Source organism: Brachyistius frenatus, unplaced genomic scaffold (assembly GCF_029030835.1).
Source record: "Brachyistius frenatus isolate BFR_SWC_R1_liver_20210118 unplaced genomic scaffold, ASM2903083v1 Contig_37, whole genome shotgun sequence".
In the NCBI taxonomy this organism is placed as follows: domain Eukaryota; kingdom Metazoa; phylum Chordata; class Actinopteri; family Embiotocidae; genus Brachyistius; species Brachyistius frenatus.
In genome coordinates, this window is record NW_027210636.1 from 3,386,280 (window position 1) to 3,405,227 (window position 18,948).

At 42.5% G+C, this 18,948-nt stretch overlaps 1 protein-coding gene across 5 annotated transcripts in view; it reads right to left on the reverse strand.

The window, feature by feature from the left end:
- The window catches only part of arvcfb (ARVCF delta catenin family member b), a 221,081-nt gene that overhangs the window by 125,675 nt on the left and 76,458 nt on the right, over positions 1-18,948 (reverse strand). For all 5 annotated transcript variants that reach the window (XM_069701664.1, XM_069701663.1, XM_069701662.1 and 2 more), the window contains exons 3-6: positions 11,876-11,971; positions 11,676-11,737; positions 5,124-5,217; positions 3,767-3,986 (exon numbers count right to left, since the gene is read on the reverse strand). In XM_069701664.1, coding sequence (XP_069557765.1) covers positions 3,767-3,958 — 192 coding nt within the window. In that variant the 5' untranslated portion in view covers positions 3,959-3,986; positions 5,124-5,217; positions 11,676-11,737; positions 11,876-11,971. The remainder of the gene's footprint in view (positions 1-3,766; positions 3,987-5,123; positions 5,218-11,675; positions 11,738-11,875; positions 11,972-18,948) is intronic.

Below are 18,948 nucleotides of genomic sequence, written 5' to 3' on the forward strand. Positions count from 1 at the left end.
CCCCACTTGACCTTACGGAGCCACAGCGATAACGCTGCTTCAGGCAAAAATCAATTACCAGGGGCAAACATGATATCAAATGAAGAAAGGCTGTGATCTTAGCATGTTGAGGGCTGTCGATGGATCGAGATTCTATGGCGCCTCGGTCCGTGTCACTGAATCTCTACCGATAATTTCATCAGACAAGCTAATGGAGTGTCCGACAGCTTGGTTCTGATTTTCCTTCTCAGGACGGTTGTAGCGTAAACACTCTTGTTCTCTTCCTTGGTGGAATTTTTTTAAAGTGTCATATTAAATTGAATGAGGATTAGAATTCAATTACAAAGTAGGGCACTGCTGTTTACAAGACCCTCTCCCACACTCATTGTTAAAACATAAAGGTAAAAGCATCTGGCGGTGATCTACCTTTTAGAAGTCGTGTTCACATCACGCCAGGCCAAAACAAACATCCTAATTATATTTGCTGAACCACATTATTCCTTAATACTATTCAGCTGGGTGCACTTCGATGAAGCGAGGTGACTTAGATGACGATGGGTGATGTATTTATTGCTGGAATTGTTACTTTTGTCCCTGTGCTGTGTGGGGAATATGTGAATAATAGAAAACAGTGAGCTGATGCATCATTATTCTCCAAAATAAAACACTGAATTCTTGAAAAGTTTCAACTTCGGTTTGACTCTCTGTTTAACAAAGGCCAAAAATATACCGTTCAGACAGATCTGGGAGGCTAAATGTTGCCTTCATTATGCCAAAATTCTCACAACGGCATGACTACAGTGAAGAAGAAAAAAAAATCCCACCATACAAGCGATGATGATGTTTTTCACCATCGTCATTTAGACTTCTCGCACGCTAACATTTGTTAATTATCAATAAGTAACGAGTACTGTTGATGTGTTCCAGAACCAAGTATTGGTAATGAATATAGTTTGGGGATTACCAATTATTACAATTCATCCAAAGAATCCTGGGATTTATCTTCTTGGCACCATGAATGTTTGTTCATAATGATAATGATATGATAATCGATTATATAAATGTGGAGCTAATTTATACAAAAGCAAAAATGTCAACCTCATGGTAGTGTTAGATAATCCCAAAAATTGGTAGACTTCCTCCTCTGGGGAAGATGAATATGTGTACCAAATTGCATGGCAATCCATCCAATTGGTCTTGAGATATTTCAGTCTGGACCAAAACAGTAGTCAACACAGCCACAACATAAAATAATGAAAAAAAAAAAACCCAAAAAACAACATATATATATATATATATATATATGCAAAAATGTGTGCAAAAAAAATGAAAAGGCCACAAATCTTGCTGACTTTGAATTTCAGGTGGAAATAACACTATAAAACCACCACTGTCTGATTTATTTGAGTCGTTTGGCTGCTGTTCAGGCTGTGTCAAAATCAACAAAACTAGAGTTGAGAGTGGTACAAAACAACTCCACAGCTCTGAGCATCTCAGTGCACCATTTGAAGTGACCAATCATAAAAGGCTGCACTCATAAGTTTAAAGTAATCCGCAGCATCTCTGTGAACTGAAGATAATTTGCTTCATGTTTATTTGCTACCCACTGAGCCGCCTGCGTTAAAAAGCTCACAATAATGATACAGGCAGATAAAAGCTCCGTCTGCCTACTGATGTTTGGATCCGATCTGCTGCGAGGTGGGCACCCTGTAGTGGAGCGCTATCTACATCTGTGGCTTATCACGATCATTAGCTATCTACTTGCATCTGATTTCATCAATCAGACTTGGTCCACGTTTTCTTTTCCGACCTCAACTTTAAATAATAGCGGGCAGGCCTCGTTGAGTCTGGCCTTGGGGTTGTGAATCTGAACCCTCGGTTACTGATCCATGCTCTATTTTAATCCATCAGGCAGCCTGAGGATGGCGTGTGACTGTGTGTGTGTGTGGGGAGGGGAAACTGAGCAAAGAGGAAAAAGAGATAAAACGAACAACCTGATGCATTCGTCATCTCTCACGTGACTGGAGCGGGTCTCAAGGCAATCGCACCACACACACACACACACACACACACACACACACACACACACACACACACACACACACACACACACACACACACACACACACACACACACACACACACACACACACACACACACACACACACACACACACACACACACGGCACGGCACGGCACGGCACCTTCTGGCTCAAAACCAAGCAAAGGTGCTGCCAAGTGCTAAGGTGCTGTTTGCCCTAAATCAACGCCCCCTTTCCACCCTCCCACCCCTGCATCCAAATTGGTTTGGCATTTAGGTGTTTATGATGAAGTTGACAGTCCAATTTCGGGTGACCAAATGACATTTCAAAGTGATATGAAATGCAGCATGGTTACAATAGTTGTGCCAAATATGATCCCCCCCCTAGTTTACAGCCAGGGTGAGTATGATCTGTGACTGATAGCATGGGACATGAATTCACTGCCTGTCATGTTTTTAGGACTGTCCAGTAAATCTTAGACTAATTTATGAGGAAGGGAGGGTATTTCTCTCCCTTCGTCTCTCTCACACACACAAACATATAGAAGCAGTGGATTACTTTTACGGTGGGTGAGGGGCTGACAAGTCTACTTTACCCTGCTATACCTTTCCTGCATCCTCTTCATTATCCCTTCATGAGACCAAATTGGCAACAAGCCCTTTCAAGAATGAACACTGACACCGACTGTTAACAAAAATGTGACTGCAAGCTAAACACAAACACAGTCAAATGCAGAAAAAAGCAGTTCCATATCTAGAGGTCCTGCGATATCAATAATACATGAGACAGCCTCCTTTACCGTGATTAAAGGTGATGTATCTAAGCACTGCAGGTGCTGCATCACCGAACTGTGCTTTCAAATTCTTGTTAGTAAAACATGTGTACAGTCTGAAAGGGTTTCTTCAAAGAAGTGATCAAACCCAAAAACGAAAACAGGAGAGAGTGCCATGAGGACATCAGCACAACAGAAACATGTTCCTCAGTCATCCCTTCAAAGACAGAAAATAACCAGTACAATAAGATTTCATGTTGCCTGACCATGGGCGTTAATAACAGAGAGCGCTTTCACTGTACTGTCTTCCCTCGACAGCTAACAGTTTGAAGTGTATAAATCAATGCGCTTGTTGTGACTGCTGACATTTTTAGGGGATTACAGCTGTCTCATTTCTACATCTTACATTTTCCTGATCCTGCTGAGTCAGCCAGCATTGATAGAAGCCCCGGCCAGGACCTCTAATGTCCCCTCAGACGCTGGCCAGAGCTGGGCAAAAGGCCACATCCAATCACCGGCACCACCGGGCAATATCAAAGACCAGTGGCGAAAAAGGAGATGGGATTGGATGGCAAGCAGCGGCGGAGAAAGGAGGAGGCGAAAGGAAGACAGAATGAGAGGCTGAATCTCATCAGCTCGCCTTTAAAGATGAGTCACTACAGAGCAGATTATTGCACAACATCCAGGACAGTGGGTTCAGACAATGGGTACAAGTGTCCCAAATCACAGAGAAATTGGACAGAGAGATTACGGGAGTTCCACCAGTGATGAAAAGCAATGACCGTGAGCAAACATGGCCATGGGATGAGCTCGCTCGGATGAAAGGACGGGAAGCAGGAGAGGCGGATGTCACCTCCGAGAGATAGGCAGGGGAGGGAGACACATGGTAGCGCGAGTCGGTGGGTGCGAAAGACAAGGCGGTGGGGGGCGGGGGGGGGGGGGGGCGTCGGCCAGCACGCTGGCATCATTTACCTGCATCACCACTTGCTGCCAGGCCAGCGGTTGGCTGGTGGGAGGGTTGGGGGGCAGATTGGCACGCTCGAGCTGCAGGGTGACGTTGCGCCGCTCCTCCTCGAGGGCTCGGGTCAGCTGCTCGAAACGCGCTTCCTGCTCTTTCACTGAGGCCAGGATGCTGGCGGCCGAGCGAACGTCATAGTCCTCCATGTCCGGTGTTGGTCGCAGTTATTCGAATCTTCCGAGTTGGGAAGGGAGGGAAGAGAATGAGGAGGAGGAGGAGGAGGAGGGGGCACCAGGTCATTAAAGACACCCAGACCCAGCAGGCTGGATGAGTGGCATCAACAGGCTGACGCATGCCTCCAGTTCAAAGTCAAGTACAGGACTCAGATGGCGGCCAAGATGGGACAACAGAACAAGCTTTAAATAATTATGATGGATAAAAGACCAGCATGACACAGTGAAAGAGAAGAATTAGCGTGGTTGACTGGACACCTCGGGCGGTAGGGTCATAGTACAGAGTCTGCTACTGACAAATGAGTTTCACTCTGACTGTGGTTTCTTGAAGCAAACACCCTGAGGGGCAGGCTCAAGCTCTCGCCACAGAGGGTGACCACATGGGGAGGTCTCTGATACTCCAGTCCAGCTTATCAAACACATTAATGAGGATGCTCTGCTGGGCGCCAATTATGCATTTGCCTTCAGAAGTTTGAGCCTTTCTTTGTAATTAAGACAATCCTGACACCGTAGATAATATTCACTTTTGGTAGAAGATCAGGGCAGCAAAATAAAAACACAATCCACAAAGGGAATGAAACAGCACGATGCAGACTCACACAAACAAACATTCTGGTTCTTTGGGAAGCCAAATGGTGGAAATGGCCTCACTACTACAAATGAACAATCACAGCCAGTACGGAGGAACAGCGCTGTCATTGGATATAGTCATGCACAGAGCTGTAATGCATTCTGACACACGAGCACTGTTGCAGGCACAAATCCAACACATGCAAGCTTCCCCACAGCCACCCATACGGACACCTGGGCCTGCTATCAGACACACACACACACACACACACACACACACACACACACACACACACACACACACACACACACACACACACACACACACACACACACACACACACACACACACACACACACACACACACACACACACACACACACACACACACACACACAGACTGTCTATTATAAACAATCATGATTTCCTGATAACATTTGCAAAGCCACAGGACGCATCACTGTCACACACACCCTGATATCCATAACTGATGGTGGCGTGATATCGAGGGGGTTGACAGCACAATAACAAATGGGGTTGGAAATAGCAGTCCACAGCGATACAGACCTAGTAGATAAGCAGGCTGAGAGGTGTTAGAAAACAGACATCCCCCTCTCCAACAGAAGCGGAGGGATGAAACAGCAGGAAGAGGAACAGATAGCTGGGAGAGAAGGGAAAGAAAAACACAGAGGGAAGACAAAAGAGAAAATACAAGAGATTAGAACAGAAATGAAAAGCAACAAGAAGCATATGGTTCTTCTCATTAGGCTGTTTTGGACTTTATGGTGGACAGAAATTTAACAGGAGCAAAAAAGTATCTGAACATCAGTATAAAAGAAACATACATGGTGTGTTCATTTATTCTTGAACTGTATGCTTTTTTTTTTTTTTACTTAGTTTAGTTTTTTTTTGTTTTTTTTAAGGCTGGATAATCAAAACCAGCATTTATCCCAGGGCCAAGACCTCTAAATTGACTGTTGAATAGTGGTAATGTGATTAACTGAATATTGGTCTCAGAGTATTCACAGTTTAAATACAAATCTCAACAGAAAGGATGAAGCCCATTGGATGGTTCCTGCATGAATACCCAACTTCGCAAACCCAAGGCCAGATGGAAAGTTGATAATAGAGAGTTCTGTGCGTTCAATGACAACATTTTGTAATTTTCTTCCACAACATCCTGCAGCTACAGCATTTTGGTTCCAGTTAAATATATCCTAAAATTGAGGTGAAAGTCTATGATGTGATAAAAACACAGACTACAGAACAAAACTTGGTTTTACACTTATCTACCATCCTGACCTTAAACTTTGTTCATAAAAGGCACAATGAATGATAATTGTGATTTGTGGAAGCATCCAATAAGGTCATGTTAAAAGATCATGGCTGTGTTTAATATGGCATGCTTTAACATACTTTGTATAGTACTTGAGTTTGTTGTCTCAAACCACACATTGTTGTTCTGCACTTAGAGGAAATAACCGCAGCATGTGAACACATCACCCGCCAAAATATCTGCAGCTTTAATTATTTTACACAGAAATTAACGCGGTTTCTTCCCTTTTGTTTAACACACAATTAACACACTGATGCCTTCGATGTCATTTACTTAATGAAGAATAAACACTTGTGTCAGTGTCCTGCTTCCTCAGACGCCTTAATTTGAAAATTCTTTCGGTTGGTGGCCCCGCCCCCTTACTCCACATAGCCAAGATGGCGACTTATTTTTTACAGTCCATGAGTCAATAAATTAGCATTTATTTCTTTACCTGTACAGGTCATGATGTATGTACTGTACAGAGAGGACGGGATGGGGAGGTTATCAGGGTCCCACAGTTGACCTTTGCCCCTGGGCCTCCAAGTGGTTTAATCAGGCCATGTCTCTGTTTCCCTACCTCTCACAGATACAGTACAAGTGATGTGTCCTTTAGTGTGTGGATGTGACATTATGTTCTGACCTTGGACCGGACTGTTCAATCAGACACTGTCGGACATGTTTTTTAAGGAGTCAAGTAAAGAAAAATCACAACGCGAGGGAGCAGCCAACATCTAAGGCCAGTAAACAACATGAAATAACAATAAAACGGTGACAAAATGAATTATTTTGTTAAAGGTGTTTCAGATACTGTGTTTAGGAATTAAGGCTTTACAGTCAGAAATGTGAGGTGAGTGTTTATTTAGGCACCAGAGGGTGAAAGGAGAAGAGATGGCACTGAGTCAGGAGGAACATCATATCAAAGCTTTCTGTATATTTTCGAGCTGATCTTGTCTCGAAAACAGACAAAGATGGAAGGGGGTGGTTTGGCTCAGCGGGGGATGATCAATGCAAATGCTGCCATTAGAATCTCAAATAGGCTGGATTACAAAAACAGAGTGTATGTGTGTGTGTGTGTGTGTGTGTGTGTGTGTGTGTGCATAAAATGTATTCATTCTTTACTATGGGACCTGGTGAGCGTGAGGCCCTTATTCCCTTTGAAGTACACAATCCCTCTTTGATGTTTGTTGCACGCTGATCATTTATTTATCCGGAGTCTCGTATGACTCTTCCTCGCTAAGAAATATACGCCGAGGAGCCTGTGTTTCCAAACTTAAACTCTGTGTTCATTTGGAAGAAAGAAGAAAAGGTTTATTTCTTTTCTTTTCTCCTGTATGGGAACATAATCTCTCATTTCTTAGTCTTTTATTTTTCAAATCAGGAATACCATTTTATTTCCGCGCCTTTATTTTTGGCTGACGTGAGTTTACAGCCATCAGCTGGAAATTCTTGTTTCAAAATGGAAACACTACTGCGTAATGCCCCCTTGCAAAAAATAGCATCCTTGTCTATTTCCAAACTTATCCACTACTTGAGATATAAACAACAGAAACAGAGCTCCATAAGCCACCCTGATTGGACATACTTGATGACAGACTCTAATGATTCACACCCCCAGAGGGTTGGGGGACAACGTAGCCATTGCTTCCTGAGTCATAAAGGGAATAACATGGCAGGCACGTCAGCTACGCCCCACAGCTTATCATTAAACACCAACTTCTGGCCCTACTTAAAATAGCCCAGAATGCACAGGGAGGGGCATCTGAAGAATTCCCCTCTGCCACCATGACAGCCCTGGTTTTCTTTTTAAAGCTTTCGTTCAGCAGATGTTTGCTAATGGCCTGGGTCAGAGGGGATAGAAACACAGCCGAGGTCTGCACGTTTTAACCCCGTCCTCAATTACACACGCCCTACTTACTCCCAAACTTTACGTGGTGGAGACATATCAAAGTACGACTCCAAGGGCAGGAGTGTCGTTTGTGGATGCTGCAATAGGAAGTCTATGCGTGGAGGGGGTGATAACTAATCAAAGAGATGATATAAAAAAATTTTTTAAAAAAAAGAAAAATGTTTAATTAATCCCACAAAGAGAAGTGGGTTACATTTGACTACTCTTAAGGCGTAAACATCTCTAGTGAAAAGAAAAAAACAGGATCGTACTCCACGCGTAGAGTTGATGCTTTACTTATGCTGTTGCAAAGCTTTTCCTCAGCCATAAATGCACTTCAGCACAAACCCTCAGCTCTAAAAATAGCCCAGTAATAAATATATCCGCACGGCCACAATTTTGAGTGTGGATCGGCAGATGAGATGCAGCGGTCGCTCACTTCAAAGGCTTGCCGGAAAGAATCCAGTAATAAATCCCTGGCACCTCATTCATCAGGTCTGTTGGACTCCCCTAAAACAAATCTTCCACTGACAAGACCCTCTGCCATCATGCCCCTCTCTGTAAACTGGCACTCAAGAGCAAGCGTTAAATGAGCGAGACGCCAGTGGTGCGGTTATCTGACAATATGACATTACAGCTAAATCACAAAAATAGGCCTGCAGTGGAAAACGAACATATCTGCCTCAACTTGCAAAGATTTCTCCACTGACAAAATGAAATTCTTGTTTCATCTGTATAAAAAAAAAAAAAAAGTGCCTTGAGCAACATGCGAGCACTCTAACCAGAGCAAACTGGAATGACCAAAACTTGATCTCCTGCCTCTCTTGTTCCTCTGCTGTAGTGGGATAGTTGGTATGAGTGTGCTGTCGACTGACACACAAAAGGATTCCAGCAGTTCCCTCTCCCTGCCATTTGAAACCGCCAATGTGGAAAGTTGCCAAGTGCATCTGTAAAAAGCAACTCATCATTCGGCCGAGGACTTGGCGTTAAACTCCTCATGGTTTGCAGCCTGTCGGTATTTTGTGGATTCAAAGAGAGTCAAATGGGGTGATAACCCTTGAAGAAAACCATCCTGGGGCATCAACACATCCAGATCTTTAAGCAATGATTTTGGTAAATCCTTTGATTTTTTTTTTTTTACCAAGACTTAGATTGATACCACTAAATCCCTAAATACATAGCTATTGCCATAAATTGTTGGCCCAGACAAGAATTACGGTTTAAAACTGACAATTTATGCAGCACCCCAACCGGTGGAGGCAGATGGCCGCCCACCTCTGAGCCCGGTTCTGTTGGAGGTTTGGCTTAGTTTTTTCTTCCCTCTGTTGGAGGTTTTTCCTCCTTTAAAGAGGAGTTTTTTTCCTCCTAGCTTACAAGGGAATTGTTGAATTGTTGGGTTGCTCTGTGTTGCAAAGTTCTGTTGTAAGGGCTATATCAATAAAATTGAATTGAATTGAATTGTGTTTTTTTTACAGCAACCAACGGCACTGATTGAACAAATAATATATGCTTATTTGGTAGCTTCAGATTCACATTGTGTTACCTTGTGACAGTGCTAGGCTAGATGTTACCCCCTTTTCCCATTGTATATGCTAAGATATGCTAATTAGATGCTGGTAAGGGCTTCATAATTAGATAAACAAGTAAGTTGTATCAATATTGTGAAAGTGAAGAAAGTAAATTAGCATTTCCCCCGAAATGTCTAAATATTGCTTCAATTTAGTTTTTCGTTTTATTTCAAGAATCAATTTGTCAGTGAGGAGGCTTCACAGAGCAGAATCAGACCATCTTCAGGGCTTTGGATCGGTTGGTTATTAGGGAGATGGGGGACCAGATTGGGAGGTAAAGGATGAGAATAATTGAGTGTGACCATCCCGTGCTTCATATTGAGTTAGGACCATTCACCTGATTAAGGACTGGGTGGGTGGCGAGGTCCTTCCTCCCTCCTCTGCGCCAATTTACCCCTTTCCAGAAGCAGCTCAAATTAATTCCTTGCCTAAGCCCATCTGATGCCTAACTGAGGATGCAGCTCTCAGTGGCACAATTGGGTACTTAAAAACACCTGCTCCTGCTCCTCCTCCTACTGTGTATGTGTGTGTGTGTGTGTGTGTGTGTGTGTGTGTGTGTGTGTGTGTGTGTGTGTGTGTGTGTGTGTGTGTGTGTGTGTGTGTGCGTGCGTGCGTGTGTGTGTGTTGTCATGGGAGTAATCTTTAATCTCCTTTTGCTGTTGATGATAATACATTTCATAGAGCTAGAAGACAAATGGACAATATGAGGGGTATTGCTCCACTTTAAACTGTCATATCCGGCTGTTAAGGGATTTTTTTTTTTTCTCCTTCACTAAGCTGTCCAATATGTCAAAGCTCTTATGTGACTGACAGTTAAGTGATTCACTATAATGGCAGATATTCATCTGAGGTGGTGCTAATTTTTGGCTTTGTAGGTTTTGCTACTCCTAAAAGGTGCCGCTCAAGAACATGAGTGTCAGTTTGAATCAGCTCTACTCTACTTATGAAGAACAACAAAACCTTTATTCAACGCTGGATAACCGACATGACAACTGCAAGTACAGTAGTGACAAAGAGATGCAAATATATTTTTTTTTAAAGTGTAACTGTAGCCAAGCCAAGCCTTCAGCTGTCTTTGAAAGAATGCCACAAGTTTCATTCATCGCTTCACTGTTTTTTGTTTTTTTTTTAAGACAAATGTTTAAAAATGGAAATAATTTTAATACTAATTTGGCAGGTTACCATGTAGTGAATGGGTCCTGAAGGATGATTGTCATTTCCAATAAAAATAGCTCTGGACTGATACAGTAAGTGACTCACATATTAAAAAGATGAATGAAAAAGAAAAAAGAAAAATGCACTGTCACCAGAACCGATGCTCCCTCCAATTTAGGATTCCAGTCAGCGCTGCTTTGAGCTACATTAAAGTGAGTGTTAATGCCCAGAGGGGTATTGTTGAATGATGCCAGGATAAGAAAAGCTTAGCGAGGCGCGTGGAGTCCATAGCTGATCACTTTCACAGCGAGAAGAAAAGAAATTCAGCAGTTGTTTACCATCTATATTTCATTTCATCCTTTTTTTCTTTGAACCGCCTCGCTGTGTGTGGAGGATTTCAGGCGCTGACAAACACACGTATGTGCAACACAGAATATTTCTACATGCAAATACACAACTTTGTGAGTCTGTTTAAAGTGACAGAAGAGTTCATTAAAACTTACGTAGATACTTGTATACTTTGTCACAGAAGATATATGCTGCAGAATAATGTATGAGGTGTTCAAAGCTTTTTCTTTCATTTCAGATTTTAACACCGCATTATATTCTGAATTCAATAATCTGAGGTTTAACTGAAAATCCTGAAAACCTACAATAATAATACATTTTTGTTCATTTTAGTCAAGTGCAGATAGTGATGAAAAGAGTAGTTTTCTGATTTGATCGTGAAGCAAAGCAAAATGAGTGAAGCAGCGATGAAGTTTCTACGAACATAAAAGCAACACACAGAGCTGCAGAAATGAATATCAGTCAGTGTTTCAATCAGACCTCGTATTCTCTGTGTCCTACTTCTTAAAGAAAGTTTTTAAAGCAAAGGCTAACGCAGAGCTGGAGAGCTGCTGCACGTAAGACAACCAAAATTGCAATTAAGTGTCTCAGGTTGTATCTAACTACAGGTGATAGACTTCAAACACTCAATTACACACTTGAGTCTATCTTTAGAAACTGGACCGGAACCACTGTCCTCTCCTGTTAAGCACTCATAAACAGACTGGAATCTGTGAAGAGGACTAAAATCGTGTTTCTACTGACATTTACCTCAGCTGATTCAAGTGTGAATTACTGAAATAAGAGCACATTCCCTGGAGGGGAAAAGCCTCTGAATGTATTGAAATAAAAATCATACAAGGTACCTCAGCGACAAAGTGAAGTGAAGTGAAGTTCCCTCGAGGAGAGATAACAGGGAAAGTGAAGTCTTGGATTTAGCAAGGGAAAAAAAAAAAAAAAAAAAAAAAAAAAAAAAAAAAACTGTCAGGAAATGTAATTACTGCAATGATGAACTGAACAAAGTGATTAAAGGAGGCTGGAGGTGTAGAGAGAAAGGCGGGTGTACCTTTGATGTCGGTGAGTGCCGTCAGACCACGAGTAGACGGAGGGTAGGCGAAGCTCTGCTGGAGTCAACTCGTTTGTTCAGTCCGCCAGGGGAGATCTGTGGATAAAAAAAATAAAAAAAAAACACAACATGGAAAATAAGTATCCAGCCAACCCGCTGACAGTGCATTGTTTGTATAGGGCTCTTATGTAATGTAGAGACATATGCAGTATACAGCACAATTGCAGTGGGTTTGCAGCTGTAATCTTCTCTCAACCGTGAAAAGCTATCAATGGCTGTTGTTAAAGCTTCAGCCTCGACTGCAAATCCCATTTGTGGTGTACCGCAGGGCGCCATGTTAGGTCCACTACACTTTTGTCTTGATATCCCTTGACTCTTTTTTTGAGGCTGAAGAATGCTGCTTTCTCCTTTAAAAAAAAAAAAAAACAGATTCAGAGATTTTTTTTTTTTGTATTCAATGCTTATCTGGACAAAATAAATTCATGTTTTGTTTATACTTTATATCCTGTTTGGACTACGTGACTCCACATATTCATTCATAAGCCAGAGTTCTCTCTCGGTTGGAGCTTGCCCATCCTCGCTGTGGCAGGAAGGATCCTAGCAATTTCATGGAAGCGTGATCTCTTCACTCTTGGCCACTCGTCACTATCGATTGGTCAATTTTGGAAATAATTTCAAACTTTACTGATGATGGTCGAGGCAAAATGAGGTCTAGACCAAAATATATCTATGTAGTCCTGACCAATTACGAAGCAGACACACCTTTGCTGGGAATTCCTTGCCTGAGGAACTTGGTTTTGCAGACAAGCATTTCTACAAGGTGATGGCAGTAAATACAAGTTGTGCTACTGTCCAGAAACAAAGCATTTCATCAACATTTCTGAAGGATAAAAATCATACAAATATGCAATAGATATGTCATTACAGTAATAAGAACTATTCCAGGCCAGGAACCTCACATAAAAAACAAGTCTAATGATCAATTATTTACTAAATAAGTGAGGCGGAAGGTTGTCTGGCCAATATCTTATTGTTAATAATGAGGCAACATTTACTCAATACTTTCAACAAACCAATATGTCAGCTTGACCTTAGTATTCACACTGTACCGCCTCAGAAATATAGACATCACAGGCACAAAGAGAGGGAAAGGCCAGTGTCCAATACTGCAGTGCAAATTGGTTTTGATGCTTCATACCATGGGATGAATCACTCTGCCATACACACCAACCTGTCCAGAGGCTCAGCTTCCTTTGATGATTGAGGAAACAAAAGCCTGGCAGCAAAACCGCTGGATTGACTGCACCCTTGAAGATGTCACTGATGATGAAATCAAACGTGCCCGTACGCACGCTTCCTCTCAGTATCAGTTCAAGACTATGGTTTTAATAGGCTGTAATGGTTCCCTACAATTGCCTCATACTTCAAGCAAAACTTGAATATTTATTTAAAATAAATACAATTCCCAAATTGGGTTCGCGAACAGTTCGTCTCAAATAAAAGCCGGTGTGCAAAGATGCAAGTGGAGTTTACACTTATTCTTGATTAAAAAAAAAAAAAAAAGAAACAAAAAAAGAGTCCCTTTTCTATGAAGTGGATGATCCGTGAAAGAACAAAAGTTGTTTTTGACGCAACAACATTATTTTCAGGGTAATATTTCTGGACATTTTTATCACATTGTTTTTCTATATTAAAAGTGAGACAACATTCCCGTGGAAATCTGAAGCAGCCAATAATGCCACCTGAAGTTTCACGAGTTCAAACTGCAAGAGTACATGCTGAAAATGAGAAATGTGAACAACAGCTTTAAGCTTTAATGTATAAGCAGCTATTATACATGTTAAGTATCTCCAGATGCAGATCTGACTGCAGGCAAAATATGCATCCGTGAGTAGTGAAGCAATGCAGTGTTTCATTAACTATGATCAGAAAGGCCCTGAGTGAGTAAGAAAAAAAAAGAAAAGAAAAAAAAAAATCGATACAAAGTCAACTTTCCTCTTCAGGTTTTAGCTGTCTCCGGGATTAGAATATCTTCCTCCTCTCCAGGGATTCCTGGGTGTGTTCACTTCAAGGACAGATAGGCTCTGAGCACCTTGGATTTCTGGTACAGACATCAAAGGTGAAGCTAAGCCCAGCCGCATTAGTTATCACCTCGTCTCTCTCCGTCTCTCTCTCTCTCCGGATTCTGGAGGAGGCCTTACATCGTGCCTGAATGGAGATTATCTCCACACACAGTCACAGCTCTCACTGCCGCTCTGATTAATACACATTTTATTCCACTTAAAGTGATGCAACGCTGGTGTAAGTGGCAGGTCGGCAGCACAACAGGCTGGTTTGACGAATGAGAAGATTGATGGTCAGTGAAGACAAATGAGTGAATGATGCTGCTGCTGCTGCCCTCTGCTAATGGCATTTAACCTCCCATCTGATCCCGCGGCGCTGACCAGAGGTTAATAGACGGGGAATGTGATTATTCGGGAGGCGGCGGAGGGTTCTTGTGGCTAAAGAGGTGTTTGTAAATGAGACATTGCTGATACACTGCTCAAGTATTGGAGGTCAGAACGCTTCAAAGACCGGCTCTAGGCAGCTCTGTGAAGTAAATGTGGATAGTACGACATTGTTCAAAGCCTGTACATAAAACAAAGAACTACGATGGGTGAATGAAGATATTAAAAAAAAAAATCAGTGGCTATGCCTCAAGCAGAAAGAATCTGCAGTTCAGACTGCAGGCAAATCAGATTTCGTTTTCTCAAATCAGATCTTTAGCTCAAACTCTTCACATTGTTATTTGTAAGTGAACAACCCATCAGCATGGGTTGCTGTGGTAACGACTACGCTGGTGACGCAGCTTTTCCAACACAGAAGCTGCAGTAGAAGGTTTATTTCGGTTTCTGTCTGTGGCCTGTTGTTGTTATTGTCCTCCAAAGCGCGGAAATCTACACTTTCTGCTTGCGGTAGCATAGATTCTGCTCACTCTGAATATGACGTTGTCACCGTGTGTCGGGCTGCAAGTGACGCAAGAAATCCCATCTGAACCGTCCGGACTCAGACGCATCTGTAGGAATCCCAATGAATCGCATTTCAAACCATCTCCAAAAGTTAGTATGGATCCGGATTACAAAAGTCACATTTAAAGTTGTTTTTTTTTTGCTGTTCAGACTTCCAAAAATCATATTTGGGCGGGCGCTCTGAACACTGTCTAACACTCTTATTTACAGTGGTCCTGGTTCTGTGGAACGAGTTGACAGTCTTCACCACCACCCCCGACGCCGCCACCCATCGTCTGACAGTAATAAGTGCAGAACCCCTCATGCAATATTTGTGCTTCATATATGAGTCTGATAAGCTCACCTGCAGACGATGTATTATGCACACAATTGCATATTCTACCGTGACTTATCCCCCTTCAGCCCACATCGTTTGGAGAGCGGCCCCAGTGTGATTCTGTGATTAATAATGAATGGAGATCCAGGGTTAGCCAGCGAGCTCGCTGACTGACTGAGCGAGGAGCTGACTGTCTGGGGAATGCATCGCTGATCAAGGCCTCTGCTCGGCTGTCGGTGCCTCTTTGCACTCGCACGGAAAGAGCTGCAGTCGTGTGTACAGGTTGCTGGTGCAACCTGACTAATTGTTTGGGCGACTGGGTCAGTGAAATGCTAAATGTGGAAATGAAAGCGTAAAGGCGAGCGTGCGCGCGCGGTTGTTTGACGTCGCGTGACTGAATCACTCATGCAGTGGTTTTCATCCAGTGTTCAAACAACCATCAGACACAGTTCTGAAAATCGGAAAATATATTTCACAATAAATGAAATGAGAACGTTACGTTGGGTTTATTAAAAAGCAACCAAAGTAACTTGAGGTTTGGGGAAGTTTTTGCTCATGGTTAAAGGAACATTTTGTGTTTTGCCAATTAGCTTTACAGCAGAGAGTGAGATAAGAGGATCTATATCGCCAACATTTTGGTGCGTTATTAATAAAGCAAGCTGCTGGAGGTGATACGTTTAGTTTGTATGGAGCCAAAAACATTCAATAAGAGTCCCAAAAGCACCTCGTAAGGTCAGAAAATGATACGCTAATTCGGGTTTGTTTTATCTTTAGACAAACAGAAAAGTACAAAAGACACAATGTGGATTTACACTGCGTTAAAAGAAGGATTCGTTTCTTGAGAGCTCATGGAGTCATTGTGAGAGTGTAATTAAAAAGTCAATGTTGTTGCCGGCCTAATATAGTTGTGCATTACAACAACACCAGCGCTAATGCTAAACTTGGCTAATCCCCTGCTGCTTTTACATACCTACCTCGCTATGTAAGAGTTAAAAAAAAAAAAAAGTTTAACCTCCAACAACAAAGCAGATGAGTGTATTTTCAACAACAAAAAAAAAAAAGTCAAGCAAACAGTTTCCGTTGTGAAATTCAGATGATATAGTCTACCCAAGTGGCTTTGAAGCACTTTCAACAACATCATGCCACTTCCTTTTATCCTTATCATTCACACAAAATATTTGAGCTGGTTGCCGTGACTACAAGCTTCTGCTTTAAACGATAACTTTCTCTGCCTCCCCACGTGTACAGTGGACAGTGAAAAGACCACGAGGCCAAGTCAGTGGCCTTGAATGTTTGCTTCATTTTTTTTTTCACCCTGAACCACAGAATTGAGCAACAACAACAACAACAACAACAACAACAACAAAAACGACAGCAGGTCTCGACAGGAGGGATGAAGGCACCTTCCTGCACATCAGCGTATGTATATTGACCTACTGAGCCGTGAGGAAGAAACCCAGCTGTACACACACATCAACAAACTTTATAAAGTAGACACTTCTGAGCAGCTAAAGCCAGCGGATGGACTATTGTTAGCCTCTGCCTCAGGTTTACATACGACTCGCATTCCATGTCACCCGTTCTCTCTGTTCTCGAGGATAAAGAGACGTATTGAGGCTGGTTTGGAGCGCTCTGTACTCAAGACAGAATCCCCTGACAGCTCCGCATTCACAAGTATCTGTTCAGCTGAGAGCAGAAGACACACCGTGCCGCGAACGCTGCTCCTCCCGTGTGCACACTGCGTTCGCAGCTAATTGCATATTCCAAAAAGGAAATTACGGCCCACCATTGTTAGTCCAGACAAACAGACAGCCCTGCACCGTAAGAACAAAAAGAAGAGGGGGTTCTGGGTTTTTGGGACTCATCGTAGAGAGCAGACCTTGGCTAACGCTCCTTTAATTTAAAGCAGGAAGAAAATATCCCATCTCACCAGAACTCAATGCCTCTTAAGATGTTAATAAAGAACAAGCGATTATAAAAAAAAAATTAAAGAAATGAGAAAAAAAACAACATGGCCCTGGCACGGAGAGAAACATTTTCTGCCAAAACAAAGTAACAGAGCTCACGGAGAACTTTGAAGTGTACAGAGTGGGAAGGAGGAGGAACTGATTGGCTTGTTTGTTATTTGGGCTGCACAGTTTTAAGCTTTCTCACATATTTTAGCAGCGTTAATTTGCATTTGTTGCAGATTCATTACATAAAGACTGTGAGCAGTAATAGACTCCACAAGGCAACTGCTATATCAGCTGATTATATGACTGAGGTACCACAAAGCCAATACGGGAGATCATTCAGCTTCATGCGCCCATTTGACCTTGTGACGACTAAAATACAGGCATTATACACCCCAGTGGTTTTTGGGAGGAACTAGCACAACATAAGACAGTGCTGTGCTTGGTCAGCCTCGGTTAATTTAACCACAGTGGGCTGAAAACGCTTCCAGAACCTCATTACTTTGTTAAAAGTAAAACCAAAAGTCTGCATGTAAGTGTTTTTCTGAAAGCACAAGAGAGGAACTGAGCTAGTTATAAATGCTTTTGAAAGTTTTCCAGTTTTTGTCTTTGTTAATCAACTTTTTTAACAATCTGTTACCTGTGCAAAATGTATGCTATAACTTTCTGTTTATCTGTTTGTGCAATTTGGTCTTATTTTGCCTCATATATTAAAACTAATCATCTTTATACCTGGTTTTGTCCAAAGAAAGCAGTAAAAGTAATAACCCTGTACAAAGCTGAATTTCTGCCTCTGCGCCTCTTGTCTCAGCCGGTGCCGGTGTCGGTGTCGGTGCCCCGGTTGGAGCAGACAGGTTAATCAGACCTCTTTAATTGTGAGATCTGTCACCGCCATCACTTTTCTGCTCGATTTCTCTCACACAGAGTTCTAACTCTGCCGGCTGAGGATCAAAAACTCTGAGTTTACGAGATGAAGTTACTAGGAACGTGTACTTTTATCCACTGTAGGCTGACATTTATTTATTATTACAAAAGGAGGTGGAATTCATAATAAGTCATATGTGTAACTTTAAAAGTTTCTCATTTTCTTATCTTGGCAGTTTACTGTCTGCAAAGTCAGAGAATCAGCCATCATCATTTTCAAGAACATAATACAGTATATCGATCAGCCACAAACCACTGACAGGTGAGGAGAATGACATAAGACGGCACCCGTCAAGATTGTAGGATAAATTAGGCAGCGAGTGAACCGTCAGTTCTTGAAGTGTGACGTGACGGAAGCAGAAGAAATGCGCAAACAGAAGGATCTGAGTGACTTTGATGAGGGCCAAACTGTGATAGCTGGACGACGCGGTCAGGTGAACCGCTGACCGGGTCACGGCCACCGGAGGCTCATTATACGCGCTGGGGAGCGAAAGGTTGGGCCGTGTGGTTGGATCCCACAGCAGAGATGTTGTAGCACAACTACCTAAAAGATTTAATGCTGACTGTGATAGAAAGCTGTCGGAACAAACAGCGGGTGCGTCGCTCCAGACCGGTCAGTGCGGCCATGCTGACCTCTGACCTCACCGCTGAAAGAACTGAACCGTAGAGCAATGGAAGAAGTTGGCCAGGTCTGATGACTCGCATATTTCTTCCACAACATGCGGACAGCCGGATGCACGTGTGCCATTTACAGCAGGATGGGAACGAGGCAGCGTGATGCTTTGAACCATGTTCTGCTGGGAAACCTTTTGTTCTGCCATGTGGGTGCTATTTTCATTAGGTAGGTGGTATGTGTCATTCATTGTTGTCGTG